Source organism: Lepus europaeus, chromosome 11 (assembly GCF_033115175.1).
Source record: "Lepus europaeus isolate LE1 chromosome 11, mLepTim1.pri, whole genome shotgun sequence".
Taxonomy (NCBI): domain Eukaryota; kingdom Metazoa; phylum Chordata; class Mammalia; order Lagomorpha; family Leporidae; genus Lepus; species Lepus europaeus.
This window is the reverse complement of record NC_084837.1, coordinates 72,253,042-72,272,277: the sequence shown is the minus strand read 5'-3', so window position 1 is coordinate 72,272,277 and position 19,236 is coordinate 72,253,042. Positions and strand designations below refer to the sequence as shown.

The window sequence follows — 19,236 nt, the reverse complement described above, 5'->3', positions numbered from 1 at the left end:
CCTAGGATTTGAGCTGTCTCTCACTGCTTTCCCAGGTACATTAGCAGGGAGCTGGCTCGGAAGTGGAACAGCTGGGACTCAAGCCTATGCCACAGGCTGTGGCTTTACCCCGACAGACCATAGCGCCAACCCCTTGAATAGGTTTCTTTGTACCAGTATCACCACAAACATGTGACTTGTATGATAACACTAGGCAATAGGGATTTTTCAGCTTCATTGTAAGCTTGTGAGACCACTGACTTATAGTCCATCATTGACAGAAACATTATACAGCACATAACTGTATTTATGTACTACCCATTTATATATCCAGATGGTATGCCATGTAGAACGAATAAGTGAAGAGGAAACATTTCACAGAGCTAGCTAAATCTTCTATTTTGAAGAATATAATGTTGTCTCCTGATAGATTATTACAGATAAAAGTATTTTTATTTATTTGAAAGGCAGAAATAAAGAGGGGGGAAGAGAGAGACATCTTCTATCTGCTGGTTTACTCCCCAGATGGCCACAATGGCAGGGGCTAGGCCATTCTGAAGCCAGGAACCAAGAGCTACTTCCGAGCCTCCCTCCATATGTGCAGGGGCATATGTTCTTGGGCCTTCTTCCACTAATTTCCCAGGTGCATTAGCGGGGAGCAGAATGGGAAGTAGAGTAGCTGGACTCAGCCAGTGCCCATATGGGCTGCTAGCACTGCAGGCAAGGTTTAACCTTCTATGCCACAGCACCGGCCTGAGATGAAAGTATTTTAACAAAGAATTCTTAGGAATGTTGTGATTGTTTCCGAAGGTTAACAGATGTTTAGAATTATGGATGAGGTCCTTGGCCTCATCAGATTTGAATTTTTCCATCAGTGGTTTCTTAATCTTTAACACTTCTTGCCTTTTATGAAACAAGCAAAAATACTGTTCTGAGAATATGTTAATAAGCCTATGTAAAATGTTTTAGGATGCCTTTGTCTTGATGTGATATTAATCTGAACTAATCTTCGCTAATGTCTTGACAAATATTTTCAATATTATTCATCAAAAAAGCTAAAGGAGACCGGAAAGCCATTGAAACTTTAAAAACAGATCACTTGTTTTTATTGGTGTCTAGTATTGTCATTATTTTTCTAGTTTAGGAATATCCAAAATTTTTTATTGCAACCTTTCATTTTTCAGGACACAGAGATAGTATGGATTTGCAGAGGTTTAAAGAAACATCAAACAAGATAAAAGAAATACTATCTGTAAGTATATCTTACTATAACAAGACAGTTCAACTTTATTTCACTAATTTGATGTTTATTTCAAAATAGAATTAAACATTTTGTCAGTAGAAGTAGAGTTTCAGCAGAGAGCCTCATCAGCATAATCAGATTTGACACTATACCTACTTTGAAAAAACAGAAGAAACCTGAAATAATGTACAAATAGCTTGCATTTTAAAGTTAACTAAAATATGAAAATGTGACCCATTCAACATTTCTTTTTAAAATGCTTATCCCTTTATGCTTTCTATTAACTAAATAGTTACTGAGTTCAATTCTTTTCCTAGGCCCAAAAGCTTATTAGAATATGATCCTGTTGTCTAACAATAAAAAGTTGTATATAATGTACAAGTACAAGACATTGAAAAAATGTTTGGTAAATTTTTTTTTAAGATTTATTTATTTATTTGAAAGACAGGGAAATATACAGAGAAGGAGAGAAAGAAAGAGATCTTCCATGCACTGATTCACTCCCCAAATGGCCACAAAGGCTGTAGCTGGGCTTATCTGAAACCAGGAGCGACTTCTGAGTCTCCCATGTTGGTACAGGGCCATCTTCCACTGCTTTCCAAGGAGCATTAGCAGGGAGTTGGATCAGAAGTGGAACAGTGAGAGACTCGAACCAGCGCCCATATGGGATGCCGGCATCCCAGGTGGAGGTTTAACCTACTATGCCACAGTGCCAGCCACATTATATAAGTGTGGTTTTTTTTGTTTTTTGTTTTTTTGGGTTTTTTTGTTTTTGTTTTAGATTTTATTTATTTGAAAGAGTTACAGACATAGGTAGGGACAGAGAGAGAGGTCTTCCATCTGCTGGTTCACTCCCCAGATGGCTGCAACAGCCGGAGCTGCACCGATCCAAAGCCAGGAGCCAGGAGCTTCTTCCGGGTCTCCCATGTGGGTGCAGGGGCTCAAGGACTTGGGCCATCTTCTACTGCTTTTCCAGGCTATAGCAGAGAGCTGGATTGGAAGAGGAGCAGCTGGGACTAGAACCAGCATATGGAATGCCAGCACTTCAAGCCAGGGGTTTAACCTGCTGCGCCACAGCACCGGCCCCACATTATATAAGTTTTAAAAAATGGCAAGAATGTCGGTGGTTTCCTGCCTAAAAATTACTTTTATTTCCTAGCTTGCTTTCATGAATATCTGTAACTATTCAGTACCTTCCAGGTAATAATGCAGATAATTAAGATCATTAAAATAATTAAAACTTGCTGGCGCCACAGCTCAACAGGCTAATCCTCCGCCTTGTGGCACACCGGGTTCTAGTCCTGGTCGGGGTGCCGGATTCTGTCCCGGTCACCCCTCTTCCAGGCCAGCTCTCTGCTGTGGCCAGGGAGTGCAGTGGAGGATGGCCCAAGTGCTTGGGCCCTGCACCCCATGGGAGACCAGGAGAAGCACCTGGCTCCTGCCATCGGATCAGCGCAGTGTGCCGGCCGCGGCGGCCATTGGAGGGTGAACCAACGGCAAAGGAAGACCTTTCTCTCTGTCTCTCTCTCTCTCACTGTCCACTCTGCCTTTCAAAAAAAAAAAAAAAAGTAAAATAATTAAAACCTAGGAAAGGATTAAGCTTCTCTATGCTAATATCTATTCTCATATCACATGAGAGCTCATATTATAGGAATCTTGAAATGACAAAATGAAAACAACTTTTCCTAAAGCTAAAGCAAAGAAAATGATAATGACATAAGAGTTTCTATGAACAATTGATTTTCATGTGATCTAAAGTTAATTATATAATTGCTATTGGACCATATTATATATTATCTTACATATAACAATGTACTCATACATTTTTATGACATTTGCATTATTTATTTTTTATTTATTATATTTGAAAGGCAGAGTTAGAAGGAGACAGTGGGTCCCAGTGTTAATTATTGCAATAAACTAGTACTTAAATTAATTTAAATCTAAAGATACTTTCTGATGTCACTGTTCCAAACGTTCTAGCTTTTTTTTTTTTTTTAAGATTTTATTTATTTATTGGAAAGGTAGAGTTACAAAGAGAGAGAAAGAGAGAGAGAGAGGGAAAGAGAGAAATCTTCCATCTGCTGGTTCACTCCCCAAATAGCTGCAATGGCCAGGGCTGTGTGAGGCCAAAGCCAGAAACCAGAGCTTCTTCTAGGTCTCCCACATGGGTTCAGGGGCCCAAGCAGTTGGGCCACCTTCAGTTGCTTTCCCAAGCACATTAGCAGGAAGCTGGACTGGAAGTGGAGTACTTGGGTCTCAAACTGGTGTCCATATGGGATGTAGGCTTCACGGGCCACAGGTTTACCTGCTACGCCACAGCACCGGCACCAGCATTTCTATTTTCTAGTAGCCCGTGTTCTGATTAAAGTATTGCATTGAATTGATTAATTTAGTGGCTGTTAACTAGATGTTGTTATTTAGAATTTATTTGATGAGTATTTGGAAATTGAGATGTGATAATTACATGGAGCTTTTTTTTCTTTTCATGTTTACCTTTAAGTTTAAAGTAGTTGTATGATTTTTACTTCAAATAGGAACAGCAGAATGATGTAAGAAACATGATTATGGAGTATTCAGAGATGCCTAAACATCAGGTAAAGTCTCTTTAATATATATGGGAGTCAGAAAGCTTAAAAAATGTACCTGTCCCTTTAGTTTGAGAAGTATGTGTAAGTTCAGTGGACCTATCATAACACTATAATTTGCGCAATTTTTTAATCACTTTAATTCTGTGGCTTACTTCTAAAGATCTGAATTTTTGATTATGCTTAATGATTTGGAAAGACAGATACAAATACATAAGTTGACTGCATTTAACTTTCCCTGGCTGACAATTGATGATGAAAAGAGAAAGAAGTAAGAAAAAGTGATAAGAAGTAAAAAAAACAAGTTCCTCTCAACTAGAGTTGATTTTGTGATTATTGTGATGTGACACATGCTATTCTATATAGGGTTTTTCTTCAACAGATTTTAGCTGATGTAGATTTTATAAGTATATAGTGTTGTGTATATCTTCATTAAAGTTACTCATAATCTGGAGATACTTTATAAATTTTCTTAACATTTTTTCCTGTATGTAAATTATTGTATCACTGCATTCTAGTGGCATCTTTTGGCTGTTGCGAAGCATTTGCTGTACTTAACAAGTAAGGTTTAGGGTGAAACTGCATTTTTTAATGGGACAGGGTAAAGCATCACTATTTCTCCACAGATTCCACCTTTTAATGATAAAAGATAATTGTATTGCAAATTTTTAAGTAGGTCAATTTCTGGTGAAAGCAAGAAGTATAAATTTCTCTGAGTTAGCAGGAAGGTGGTGGCTATGTTTTGAATTAAACAGTTTGAGTAATTTACTTAGAGTAAATAAACTGAGAATATCTATGGGCTCCATTTTATGATGGTTGGACATCTTGAGTTCTTGACCATTTGTGGGTTATAAACCCCTTTAAAAATCTAATAAACCTTCCTAGAAAAATGTCCACATAAAAATTGTTAGTTTTTCAAATACCTTAAAGTCCACATCTTAGTCACAGGTTAGAATTCTTGTGTTATTATATCAAAGAGTATATAAAGGAAAGTGTTTGAAATAAATAAGGCAAGCAAGAAATAACTAAAACTGGTTCTAGGAGGAAAATCTAAAATCAGACATGAAAATAAAATCTACTTTGTAACTACCAGATAAAGGACCCTAGCTTGGCTATATAAACCAGCTACATGTTAAAGCATGGAGCCAGACCAGTGCTGTGGGACAGCAGGTTAAGTCACGGCTTGCAGTGCCAGCATCCCATATGGGCATTGGTCTGAGTCCTGGCTGCTCCTAATGTATGATCCAGCTCCCAGCCAACGTGCCCATGAAGGCAATGGAAGATGGCCCAAGTCCATGAGCCCTGGGCTCCTGGCTTCAGCCTAGCACAGGCTTGGCTGTTGCCATTTGGGGAGTGAACCAGCAGATGAAAGATGTCTCTCTGTCTCTCCTTTTTTTTTTTTTCCCCAAGATTCATTTTCATTTATTCAAAAGGCAGAGTTACAGAGAGTCAGAACCAGAGAGAGAGAGAGCGGTTTTCCATCTGCTGGTTCACTCACCAGATGGCTGCAACGGCTGGAGCTGTGCCGATCCGAAGCCAGGAGCTTCTTCCAGATCTCCCATGTGGGTGCAGGGGCCCAAGGACTACTGCTTTCCCAGGTCATAGCAGAGAGCTGGATTGGAAATGGAGCAGTTGGGATTCACACTGGCACCCATATGGGATACCAGTATTGCAGGTGGCAGCTTTATCTGCTGTGGTACAGTGCTGGCCCATCTCCGTCTCTCCTTCTCTGTATCTCTCTTCAACTCTACCTTTCAAATAAATAAATTTTTAAAATGAGCTTGGAGCATCGAAACTAGAAAGTATATCTTTAGATTTAAATTAAATTAATGAAAGTACCAGTTTATTGCAGGAATAACCTTGTGAGACCCATTGTTTCTGAGAGGTGGCAGAGGTTTAGAAATACTTTAAAGTTGCCTAATAGAATGACTTAGAGATGAGAAAGCAAACCAATGTGTCAGAGTGTCAGATCTTACTAACTTGCTTCATGCAAGTCATTAGTTCATCTGGAAAAATAAGCAGGTAAAAAGAAAATGAGTTAGCTGTTAGATACTAAAACAATATGCAGCTAGAAAATTGAAACATGAATATTTAGCAAGACATTTTGGCTGACCTAGAAATATCCCTCTGATAAGAAGTGAAGAAGGAATATTGGGTAAGAAATTTATATGGAAGGGAATGCTTTGCCAGTAAATACAAACTGGACAATTGGATAGAAATTTAGAAAAGTCTGCTTATGTTTTCATTATTTCATAAGTGTGAGTGAATTCAAAAGTTAATGTAAAAATTGAAATCAGGAAAAACAACTTAAGAAAATGGAATTACTAAGCGATTAAAGCCAATAGAGCTTTCCTTTTTTTTTTTTTTTAATGCATTTATTTATTTTGAAAGAGTTACAGAGAAAGAGGGAGAGACGAAGAGAGATTTTCCATCTGCTGGTTTCATTCCCCTGATGGCCAGAACTGGAAGGGCTGGACCAGGCTAGAGCCAGGAGCTTCTTCCTGGTCTCCTGCATGTGGGTGGCAGGGTCCCAAACACTTGGGCCTTCTTCACTGCTTTTCCCAGGCCATTAGCAAGGAGCTGGATCTGAAGTGGAGCAGCCAGGTCATGAACCTGTGCCCATAGAGGATGCCGGTGTTGCAGGTAGCAGCTTCACCCACTGTGCCACACCGCCAGCCCCCAGTAGAGCTTTCTAAACATGCAAATAATAGAAAATATTGGGAAAAATTATAAAAGGATTTTAAGTACCTAAAAATGTAAAGCATAGGTAAGTCAAAATAAATTTGGGAAAAAAAAGTTCAACAATAACCATAGACTTTATTATTCCCTTTGGTGTCCATGTAAAATAAAGTATATGGAGCTAAACAGATCAGTGGATTCTTAGAACAGTGGCCTGCAATTCACTTTAATTATTCTAAAATTATGTGTATGTTCAATATATGCAGAATGATAATCCTTCTGAAAATACTTTGAAACATGTGAGTTCTTTCGCTGGATTTACTGAGTGTCACAAAACTTTCAGTTCTCTTCATTTGGAACAAGGTGAGTGTTTTGACTATATGAATTTTATTAGCAAATATACCTATTTAAGTTTTTTATTGTATCTTTGTTAAGGACCTGAGTGTGTGTGTGTGTGTGTGTGTATAAAAATATATAAAATATACCTATTAAGTTTTTTATTGTATCTTTGTTAATGATCCAAAGTCAGAGGATAAAGATTCCGGTCTATCTATCTTTAGATTTTCATGTTTATGCAATAATATGTGATAATTCAGTCATTTCTAACTTTGATCTTTTACTACAGAAGACAGTATACCGTAGATGCTGTTTTACTTAATATATTGTGTTGCTTCCATATCATGCTTTTTTAAATGAGTTCAAATTACCTATGTAATTTAAATGTTGAATAAGTATAAGGCTTCATTAAGAGAAACACTATTACCATGTCCCTCTCACCATGCACTGAATTCAGCAGTATATGTACTGACCAAGTTGGCTATTCTCCAGGAATGCAAGTTGGTTTAATGTTCAAAAATATAATTACTATGATGCATGATAAAAGCAGATTAAAGGAGGAAAATTGTAAGGTCATTTCAGTAGCTACAGAAAAGGAATTTGATAAAATTCAATAGTCATTCACAATTAAAATTCCTAGTAAAGTAAGAATGAAATGGCATCCCTTTGTTGATAAGGGGTGTCTACGAAGAGTTATCACAGACATAGTAAAATATTCAAAGTCCATGATGGGGAACAAGACAAGGATTCTGGCTATTACTTTTTCTCTTTTTCATTTTAAATCAGAGCAATTAACATTTACCATTTTTTTTAAGTAGGTTTGGACTAATCAAAATATGACAATAAGTGTTATCTTAAATCACAGACTATACATTGTAACATCCATTGAATTGGACCAGATGTTCACCAGTAGGAATTTGTTTAAATTTATTATTCTATGTCCATAATATGAAACTAAAGGTAGCATCATAAAATAATAAAGTTTATTCTGCTTCCATGGAAAATCTCCAAGCTTAAACTTGAACCAACAACAAAAAAATTAAAAATACATATTATGCTACTATTTATATAAAAAGAGGTGTGAAAGGCAGGAGTACACATACAAACATAAAACACTCATACATACTACCCCTGAAAAAATGCATAAGAAATTAATCACTTTGATTGCCCCTAACAAGGGTGATTTGAGGACAGGTGAGAAAGATGTTGTATTTACTTCAACTAATTCGTTTCTTATTTCCTTTTCACAATAAATAAAGTGAATAGTTTATTCAGCTCATAAGCTACATATAGCTCTTGGTGATCGGCAGTGTTGGGGAGATTATAAACTATCTTATGCAGGTTATACGGTACCCAGAAATACTTTTGTGTTTGGTCAATTGATATTAATTGTGACTTTTTAAAAATTTTCTTAGTGGAAATCAATAGCCGAAGGCCATCTGCAGAAGATACTCATGAAGTAGATTCCAAAGCAGCTTTACTACCGGTTTGTACATTTGAATTAAACTGATGCATGTTATTAAATGCATGTTTAGTAAAGTTCTATAATTGGTAATATTTTATTGGAGGTTGCATCAAGCTTTCAAAAAAATTTTACCTTAGAAAACTGATATCAGGGGTAGGTGTTGGCACATGGTTAAGTTACTGCTTCAGTTGCCCACATCACATACTGTAGTGCCTGGTTCAGGTCCCAGGTATTTGGTTTCTAATCCACTTCCTTGGGAGGCAGCAGATGATGGCTCAAGTACTTGGGCCCCTGCCACCCACATGGGAAACCTGGATGGATTTCTTGGCTCCTGGATTTGGCCTGGCCCAGTGCTGGCTGTAATGGGCATTTGTGGAGTGAATCAGTGGCTGGAAGATCTCTCCGTTTCTCTGCATTTCAAATAAAGATTTTTTGAAAAGATAAGAGGGGCCAGCGCCATAGCACAGTAGGTTAATCCTCCGCCTGCGGCATCCCATATGGACACTGGTTCTAATCCCGGCTGCTCCTCTTCCAATCTGTCTCTCTGCTGTAGCCTGGGAAAGTAGTGGAAGATGGCCCAAGTCCTTGGGCCCCTGCACCAGCATGGGAGACCAGGAAGAAGCACCTGGCTCCTGGCTTCGGATTGGCGCAGCTGAGGCCATTGCAGCCATCTGGGGAGTGAACCAACAGAAGGAAGACCTTTCTCTCTGTCTCTCCCTCTCACTGTCTGTAACTCTGCCTCCCAAATAAATAAATAAAATCTTTAAAAAAAAAAAAAAAAGATAAGAAAACATAACATCAGTGCATGGTAGCAGTTACAGGAAAGTTTCTTCCTGCTGTGAATAGTCAGATTATGTAGAAGACAAAAAGGCAAGGATCTGTTTTTTGTTTTAATTAAACCTAAGTACATGAACTCATTCCTTGCCAGCTGAGATAATAGGGAACTTCAAAAAGTTGATGGAAATGCATTTTATCTTTCAATTCCATTTTTCCAAGAACTTTTAAAAAACCTCCTCTTTTTGATTTTGCAAGTTTCCTTGAAAAGCAGACTCTGGCAGCAGATAACTCAGGTGAAAGCAGAAAAATTGTTCCTTTACATTCAAGAATGTAGAAATCAGTGCTCATAATTATGATCAAGAAAATACTGACTTGACATTTAAAATATATATTATGTAAAGAGAAAATGTTAAAGTTAAAATGTTAAAAATCATGTTATTTAGCAATAAAAAATTGTTTCCAAGGGGAAATGAGTTGGTTACCACAGACATCCATAGTAATAAATCCTTCTGTTTAGAGGGACCCAGTCTTAACCTAAGCAGCACAGTTTTGCAACAAATGAACTTCCTGTTGAAGAGACCTCACAGTGCCATATTGAAAGACTCGTGGACATCAACTTACACAAGCAGTATTAGACCTCTATTAGTAAAATTATTGGTTACAGATTATAAAAATAAGTATGTTTAAATTAATATAAAACATAAAGAAAAAACATGAAACATGAGGAAAGGAAAAGATACTATTTTAAAAGACTGGCATATTTATAAAGAATCTAGAAATATATACTCATTGAAAATGAAAGAACAGCGTAAGTAGACATGTCTAAAGAGTTACTCAACTGGACCTGATACATACAACACAGATGGAAAATATGTTAAAGATAAAAAGACAAGGAAAATATATGTACTTGACCTTGAGAGAGTGGAGAATTTGAAGAGATTATAAATGACGTAGACTTTTCCAAGTTGATGAAATGTGTAAAAACTCATTGGAGAAATGAAACTAAACCAGACCTAGAAACATCATTAGAAACTGGCAGAATAAAAACCATGTGCACTTAAACACAAAAAAGCTATAGTGAAATGTGACAAAATGCCATTTGTGATTATTATTGAATGTTCAACTTGGCATGATTTTAATTTGTTTGTACTTTGATTTTCTTTGGGCAGAGGGCCAAATCATAGTGTAGGTGGAGTCTTCAAAAAGTTTACGGAAAAATTCCTGTTATAAAGAAATCATGCATGAATTTCAAGAAAAGTTTTGCACAAGAATGACCTAATTTTTTTTAAGTGTGTATTTGATGGATAGAGACAGTCATACCGAGAGCAGTCTCCCACCCACTGATTCCCCAGATGCCTGCAACAACCAGCTGAGGAAAAAGAGCTGAATATCTTATTAATTTATTTGTTTATTTGTTTATTTTTCATATTTTTTAATGTATTTGGAAAACAGAAGGAAAGACAGATCTTCCATCTGGCTGGTTCACTCCCCACATGGAAGCTAAGAGCAGAAATTCTATCTGGGTCTCCCATTTGGATCAACCTCTACGTTCTTAAAGCATATTATAGGAAACAAAACAGCATTAAACAGTTACATTTATAATACAGTTTTTTTTGTATTTAAGTTTGTGTTTGTTTTTTGCTGAAGGATTGGTTACAAGATAGACCATCAAAAAGAGAAATATTGTAAGTAAGCCTTTTCTTATTATTAGTCAATGTATTTATAGTTACTGATTTTTGTCCTTTTTACTGATCACTACAGCATCTCTTTAACTTCTCTTCATCTGTGGTTGATAATTATTGTAGTCTCTCTTTTTGTATGCGGTTGAGGTAACTCATTTATTATGCATGAATTTAATTTCATCATTTTATAATTATACTATGATTACAGTCCTATTAAAATCTTTCTAGTAGTGATAAATTATGCTTTTATGGTTTAGTCCTATTTTCACTTGTTCTTGAATAAGTACATTGAGTGACCTAATTTAAAAATTTAATTTTATACTTCCTTGACTTCTTTGTCCATCATTCTAATCAGAATTTGCATTTGCTTTTGGCAAATGCATTGATGGTTAGATCACTAACATACAATATATGTTAAAAAGCATGGATACAAGTTGTTGATTGAGTAGAGCACATGGTTATGTATACATTTTCTATGTTGGCTTGGGAGAAATTGCAATACTCAGGAGTGAATCTGAATATCAGTTTCTTCAACATTCATTAGATAATCATAGCTAAAAATTCATAAAATTAAAAAAATGATAGCAAAAACTTAAATTGTAACACAGCTTATACTATGTTCTTTTGTGTTTCTTTAGACCGTCTGAAGAAGGAACATTAAATGGTGAGTCTCTATGAAAGGAAATAACAGATTTTTCTAGGTACCTTTTAGATTTCAAATTTGAAAAAGCAAGGATAGTAGAAAGTTCTTCAAATAATTTTTCTTTAAAGTAATATAGATATTTTAAAAACATATTGCCAAGCCTGTGAATGACATTCTCTTTACTGTCACCCCCTTCTCTTCATCCCTTCTGCTTAGCCTGCTCCTTCTCTAATATTCCCTGTTTGGATGAGTGATACTCTTTTAGCCAGCTGTGTGAAACCTGAGAGTTTGACTACCTTGACTTTATGTTCACAAAGTCCTATTGCATTTACTTGTTAAATATTTCCAGAACCCATCTTCCACTATATATCCCATTGCTGCTTTCAGTTCAGACCATCATTTTTAAAACCTTTTGTTGAAGACCTCTGCCCCTAAAAACACAGTGGGTTAGTTTTGCTTGGTGTTTGTGTATGTGTGTGTGCGTGTGCATCATTAAGTATGTACTGCCCTGGATTCTTTGAATTTTTATGACTTTTATGAATATTATATGTATAATGGCAGCTTGTGCATTCTCACTACTGTGTACTGTTTTCTTGTCTGAATATATTGAATTTATCCATTCTTCTGTTTGATGGGCATTTTTTCTTCTAAAAGATCTAATCTTGTCATTCCTCCACTTTACATTTTCCCCATTGTCATTCAATAAACTCAAGTATTCTTTCTTAAATAAATAATTTGCTTACATTTCATAAATACAACTTCAGGAGCATAGTAATTCTTCCCAACATACCTGCTTCTCCCACACACACATTCCTACCCCTCTCTTCCTCCTCCCTCTCCTATTCCAAGTCTTATTTTTTGCTAAGATCTATTTTCAATTAACTTTGTACACAGAAGGTTAATTCTATTCTAGGTAAAGAGTTCAACACTTTGGGCCGGCACCGTGGCTCACTTGGCTAATCCTCCACCTGAGGCACCAGCACCCCGGGTTCTTGTTCCGGATGGGGCGCCGGGTACTAGTCCCAGTTGCTCCTCTTCCAGTCTAGCTCTGCTGTGGCCTGGGAGGGCAGTGGAGGATGGCCCAAGTTTTTGGGTTCCTGCACCTACATGGGAGACCGGGAGGAAGTACCCGGCTCCTGGTTTCGGATTGGTACAGCGCCAGCCGTAGCAGCCATTAGGGTAGTGAACCAATGGAAGGAAGACCTTTCTCTCTGTCTCTCTCTCACTGTCTGTAACGCTCTCTCTGTCTCTATCTCTCACTGTCTAACTCTGCCTGGCAAAAAAAAAAAAAGAATTCAACACTTTGTATGAGAAAGAAAAAAACGAAAGTGTTCCTTCAACAGTCCAGACAAGGACTGCTCAAAGCCATTGCATCTCGAAGTTAATTTCGCTCCTTTTTTTTTTTTTTTCCAGCATTTTTTTTTTTTTTGAGAAACTTAATTATCTTTAAAGAAGGACCAAGAATGATACATCTTTTGCAAGTACTTAGACGTAACTATAACTTATGAGACATAAGAATATCCTACACTTAATACACTAAAATGAAGTAATTCTTTGAGAACAAGTTTTATTAACTCTCAATATATAGCTCTTTAAGGACAGAGGTCCTACATGGAAAGTTAGTGCACAGTGACTCTTGTTGTTAATTTAACAATTAACACTTTTTCTCTGTAATTTAATTTTATTTTTTCATGCTAATCATTGCACTCTTTACTTGACAGAGTTAATCATGGTTATAAAGTTAATTGAAAATAGATCTTAGTGAAAAATAAGAGAGGAGGAAGGCAGGTGGCAGTGTGGTTGAGAGGGCAGGCATGGTGGATAGAACCATCATGCTCCTAAAGTTGTAATTGTGAAATATATGAAGTTTGTAACTATAAAGCAAGATAGTTCTGCATACATTCCTATGGACTTACTTTCTTTTTTTTTTTTCTTTTTTTTTTTGACATGCAGAGTGGATAGTGAGAGAGAGACAGAGAGAAAGGTCTTCCTTTTTGCTGTTGGTTCACCCTCCAATGGCTGCAGCGGCCGGCGCATCACGCTGATCCGAAGCTTGGAGCCAGGTGCTTCTCCTGGTCTCCCATGCGGGTACAGGGCCCAAGGACTTAGGCCATCCTCCACTGCCTTCCCGGGCCATAGCAGAGAGCTGGCCTGGAAGAGGGGCAACCGGGATGGAATCCGGCGCCGCAAGGCAGAGGATTAGCCTGTTGAGCCACGGCGCCATCCTGGACTTACTTCTAAGAGTACAGTTTAAAAAGTTGCCATGGGGCCCCAAATCCCCTTAAGCTGGGTAGTAAAAATACCCTTTTTTTTTTTTTTTTGACAGGCAAAGTGGATAGTGAGAGAGAGACAGAGAGAAAGGTCTTCCTTTTTGCCACTGGTTCACCCTCCAATGGCCGCTGCGGCCGACGCATTGTGCTGATTTGAAGCCAGGAGCCAGGCGCCTCTCCCGGTCTCCCATGCGGGTGCAGGACCCAAGGACCTGGGCCATCCTCCACTGCCTTCCCGGGCCACAGCAGAAAGCTGGCCTGGAAGAGGGGCAAGCGGGATAGAATCCGGCACCCCAACCGGGACTAGAACCTGGTGTGCTGGCGCCGCAAGGTGGAGGATTAGCCTGTTGAGCCATGGCACCAGCCATAAAAATACCCTTTTAAGTGTTATGGTGACCATTTGGATATGATTAAGTGTTAAAGTGATCAAATAAATAGGACTAAGTGTTTGGTAATAGTAATAGATAGAATTAAAAGGGAGTGAATGCTCCAACATGGGAAGCAGTCCATGCAGCAGACTCATAGAATGACAATCATATTAAGTAGCACTCTGACCTCAGAATCAGCCCTTAAGGCATTCTGGTCTGGGTGAAAAGCCCATGAGAGCATTTCAGATATGGAAAGCCAAGAAACTGTGGCAAAAAGTGTCCTACATAAAGGACTCTTGGTGAGACCCCAGTGGAAAGAACTGGCCATCAAAGAAGGATGTAGTTTTCTCTGAAGGGAGAGAACTTCCACTTTGCTTATGGCCTTCTCGAAATACTGAAGGAGTATGTGGAGCATTCTTAGCATGGTATATTAGGCTGTTAACAATTTGATTACCTATTTCTCTGGCTTCATCTCCTATAGGTATGCTGTTTTCTTGCTCATCAATTTATAATTTGCATATTCAAATCAACTACAGAGAATCTCATCTTTTTTCCCCCCAAGATTTATTTATTTATTTATTTATTTTAAAGGCCTAAATACAGAGATAGAATGAGCGAAAGAGAGGCAAATCTTCCATTAGCTGGTTTGCTCCCCAAATTGCCACAATTTAAGCCAAAGTCAGGAGCCAGGAACTTCATCCGGTTCTCCAACATGGCTACAGGGGCCCAAGTATTTGAGCCATCTTCTTTTACTTTCCCAGGCACATTAACAGGGAGCTGGATCAGAAGTGGAACAGCCAGGACTCAAACAAGTACCAATATGGGATGCTGGCACTGTAGATAGAGGCTTAACTTTCTAAACCATAGTGTAGGCCACAGAATCTCTAGTGATGACACACACCTGCAGAGTTAGACTATTTTGGAGTGAATGAATTCTGGTTGGATATATATAGGTTCAGAAAGTTTCACAGGTCTGACTGATGTATATATAAATAGTTCTGTTCATACTACATGTAGTGTCCCAACTGTAGTATGGACAATCACTCCTTTGCAAATTTTTTCCTCCTAGACAGGCTTTGTAGTTTTTTTTCTTTTTTCTTTTTTATGATTTATTTATTTTATTGAAAGGGAGAATTAGAGAAATAGAGAGACATAAATCAGTGTTCCATCCACTGGTTCATTTCCCAAATGGCCACAGTGGCTGGGATCATGGCCAGGTCGAATTCAGGAGCTCTGAACTCAAACTGCATCTACCACTTGAATGTTAGGAGCCCAAGACTTGGGCCAACTTCTGCTGCTTTCGCAGACACATTAGTAGGGAGATAGATCAAAAGTGGAGCGGCTGGTACTCGAACCTGTGCCCATATGGGATGCTGATGTCACTGTACCATGATGCCATCCCTTTTGATTTATCTTTTTAAAAAATCTATTTGAGAGGACTGGTGCTGTGGTACAGCAGGTTAATGCCCTGGCCTGAAGCACTGGCATCCCATGTGGGTGCCGGTTCGAGACCTGGCTGCTCCACTTCTATCCAGGTCTCTGCTATAGCCTGGGAAGGCAGTAGAAGGTGGCCCAAGTCCTTGGGCCCTGTACCTATGTGAGACCCAGAAAAAGCTCCTGGCGCCAGCTTGAGATCAGCACAGTTCCGGCCGTTGCAGTCAATTGGGGAGTGAACCAGCGGATGGAAGACCTCTCTCTCTTTCTGCGTGTAACTCTGACTTTCAATAAATAAATAAACCTTTTAAAAAAATCTATTTGAGGGGCCAGCGCTGTGGTGTAGCAGGTAAAGCTGCCGCCTGCAGTGCTGGCATCCCACATGGGCATTGGTTCAAGTCCCAGTTGCTCTACTTCCAATCCAGCTCTCTGCTATGGCCTGGGAAAGCAGTAAAAGAGGGCCCAAATGCTTGGTCCCTCGCACCCACATGGGAGACCCAGAGGAAGCTCCTGGTTCCTGACTTCAGATCGGTGCATCTCTGGCAGTTGCAGCCAATTGGGGAGTGAGCCAGCGGATGGAAGACCTCTTTCTCTGTCTCTCTGCCTCTCTTCTCTCTGTGTAACTATGACTTTCAAATAAATAAATAAATCTTTAAAAAAAATCAATTTGAGAGACAGAGCTCACATCACTAGTTTGCTTCCCAAATGCCCACAATGGCCAGAACTGGTCCTGGAGTCATCACTATGAGCTGTGAACTCATTCCAGGCCTCCCACGTTGGTGGCAGGGACCCAACAACTACTTGAGCCTGCCCTCTTAGCGAGAAACGGGAACTGGGGTCAGCAGTATTCCAACATGGGACCCGGATATCTTAACTGCTGAACCATAATTCCTGTCCCTTGTGAGATCTCTTGACCTGTTCTCAAGCAAGAGGAATCCTTTATAGTCCTTACAATCTGCTTGCATGTGTTCTGTGTATGTTGTTTGTACTTAAATAGTACTAAAACTGTTGACTAACTTCCTTCTGTGAAAGAATAGGATTGCTTTAATTTGTAATACAGAAATTTAGTGCACAGCATATTTGATTTATTCTCTGTCTTTTGCTTCTTGCTACATTTAAAAGTTAAGTCCTTAAAAATTTTAGAGATGGAAGAGGGCTTTTGGAGCATCTTTCATATCATAGAGGTTCATGAGAACATGGCTAACTTGCTGAAATGGTTTTATGGCTGCAGTCCCCAATCCCTAAAGATCAGAACAAAGACATTTTTTCTTTTTGAGGGAGAGAGTGCAATTTATGGCCAAAGGAAAATGAGAAACATCAATGTGCTTCTTTCCTTCCCTGTATATAGAGACCACTAATCTGACATAATGAGTTAGGGTAATACTATAGCATGTTCTGGACATTTTTATTACTTGTGTTTTTTGTTTTCATGAGAAGTTCCATAAAGAAAATTGAAGATGATTATATGGGAGTATCTGAGCAAAAACTAGTGCTACACTTGTAATTTTAAAGTTGTCTTTGTTTATTTGCCATTTTAGGTCTTGCTTCTCCTTTTAAGCCAGTTATGGATACAAATTATTATTACTCAGGTCAGTAATACTAAAAATAAAAATATTATTAGTAATACTACTAATAAAAATATTTTGAATACTTAGAGATTTCATTTTTTTCTCTTTCATTTTTATGCAGCTGTGGAAAGAAATAACTTGATGAGGTTATCACAGAGCATTCCATTCACACCTGTACCTCCAAGAGGTAAATCCAAAAAGTAAAGAAATAAAAAAGGGAAACTTGACCTTCTGCTGATTTTTAACTAAAACCTAGAACATTGCTGGAGACAGAAAGAGAGATCACATTAAGAAATACAGTTTTTATATAAATCCTTAATTAGTCTGACTACTTAGAGGGTGGCATAGACTTAAATACAAGATGGAAGCATCAGAAGTATTACATTTCTCTAGTATGAGCATATCCAGAGACTGTGGAGTATTCTAATTCAGAAAAGCTCTTGATCTACTCTTCAATGATAGAAACATAGATTGATGTTGCAGGCTTTGTGGACAGATAGTTCTAATCTCGTACTTAACAGGTCTTCTCAAGAGTTTAGATTTCAGTTGCTTTCTGAAAGTTTATTTTTAACTTTCAAAATTTCAAAAATGCTGATCGTGGCACAGAAATTCGATATTATGGAAATGCATTCTTGATTTCCTGATTTGTCATTTTTAAGATTCTTTTTGTGTTTATAAGACTATGTATAATGTGCTTCATTTTATTTACTATTCCTTAATCTTAAACAGATATTTGTATATTTTTGTTCAACTTTATCTTTTTTAAAGAGTCATACTTTGATAGTAAACTGTATTCATTCATATTGCAGGTGAACCTGTCACAGTGTATCGTTTGGAAGAGAGTTCTCCCAGCATACTGAATAACAGTATGTCTTCTTGGTCACAGCTAGGCCTCTGTGCCAAAATAGAGTTTTTAAGTAAAGAGGAAATGGGAGGAGGTTTACGAAGAGCTGTCAAAGTACAGTGTACCTGGTCAGAACATGATATCCTCAAATCAGGACATCTTTATATTATCAAGTCTTTTCTTCCTGAGGTGGTTAACACATGGTCAAGTATTTATAAAGAAGATACGGTTCTTCATCTCTGCCTCAGAGTAAGTGACAGTTAATGCCTAGCAGTGAAATACGTTTGAGCTTCGTATTTTCACTTCTAAAGTATGAAAAAACCAAATAAAGTCTTAGTTTGAATATTGAACAGGAGATTTTTCTCCCTTCTGTAGGAAATTCAACAACAGAGAGCTGCACAAAAGCTCACATTTGCCTTCAATCAGATGAAACCCAAATCCATACCATATTCTCCCAGGTAAATCTTTACATGTTCCTGAATCTTTTAGTATTATGTGGATAGTAGTCTTTTTTGACCTTCATTATTGATGTTGAATATTGTATTCACATGCCTATTTTGCAGATCAATTTTAATTCTATCACCAAAGCCACTAATATCTGTATTTCATTTTTCATAAGATTTCTGGAAGTTTTCCTGCTGTATTGCCATTCAGCTGGACAATGGTTTGCTGTGGAAGAGTGTATGACTGGAGAATTTAGAAAATACAACAATAATAATGGTGATGAGATTATTCCAACTAATACACTGGAAGAGATCATGCTAGCCTTTAGCCATTGGACTTATGAATATACCAGAGGGGAGTTACTGGTACTTGATTTACAAGGTAAATTTATGAAAAAACTTAGAATTGTACAGTAGTTTCTCACCTATTCATATTATATGTGATACACAGAAATCTGCTAATTTAAAATTTTAGACCAATAGAAACTATAAAATAAGCAGATCAGTAACAACCATAGCTTACTGCCACCAGAGCCTTGAATAAAGGGATCTGGCTATCTCAGTTGTTGTTAAGGTAATATATACATTCTGATAAGCAAAAACAGGTGAAATCCCAGGTTTTATGCTCTGATGTTCAGCATTTATATTTTGAAAGTATAAAGACTTTCTCTAAAGAGAACCCATAACAAAAATCTCTATTGTTTTTGGTATTTATGTTCTATTACTATGAACCAATCAACCTAAAAATTTAGTGGATTAAATAACCATTTTAGTTTGATTCCAGAATTTAGGTGGCATTGAGAAGGGATAGCTCATCTCTGCTCCCACTTTGGAAGGCTTGTCTGATGGGAGACATTAGACAGCTTGTGCAGCTTGACCTGAGTTAACAGTGTCTGAGATATCTTCACTACCAGCTG

At 37.8% G+C, this 19,236-nt stretch overlaps 1 protein-coding gene across 2 annotated transcripts in view; it reads left to right on the top strand.

The window, feature by feature from the left end:
* TRPM7 (transient receptor potential cation channel subfamily M member 7) overlaps positions 1-19,236 on the top strand; it is a 120,884-nt gene that overhangs the window by 84,983 nt on the left and 16,665 nt on the right. For both annotated transcript variants that reach the window (XM_062205890.1, XM_062205889.1), the window contains exons 27-37: positions 1,164-1,231; positions 3,760-3,819; positions 6,756-6,852; positions 8,241-8,311; positions 10,715-10,752; positions 11,388-11,413; positions 17,003-17,053; positions 17,154-17,219; positions 17,842-18,125; positions 18,252-18,334; positions 18,496-18,701. In XM_062205890.1, the coding sequence (XP_062061874.1) occupies positions 1,164-1,231; positions 3,760-3,819; positions 6,756-6,852; positions 8,241-8,311; positions 10,715-10,752; positions 11,388-11,413; positions 17,003-17,053; positions 17,154-17,219; positions 17,842-18,125; positions 18,252-18,334; positions 18,496-18,701 (1,050 nt within the window). The remainder of the gene's footprint in view (positions 1-1,163; positions 1,232-3,759; positions 3,820-6,755; positions 6,853-8,240; positions 8,312-10,714; positions 10,753-11,387; positions 11,414-17,002; positions 17,054-17,153; positions 17,220-17,841; positions 18,126-18,251; positions 18,335-18,495; positions 18,702-19,236) is intronic.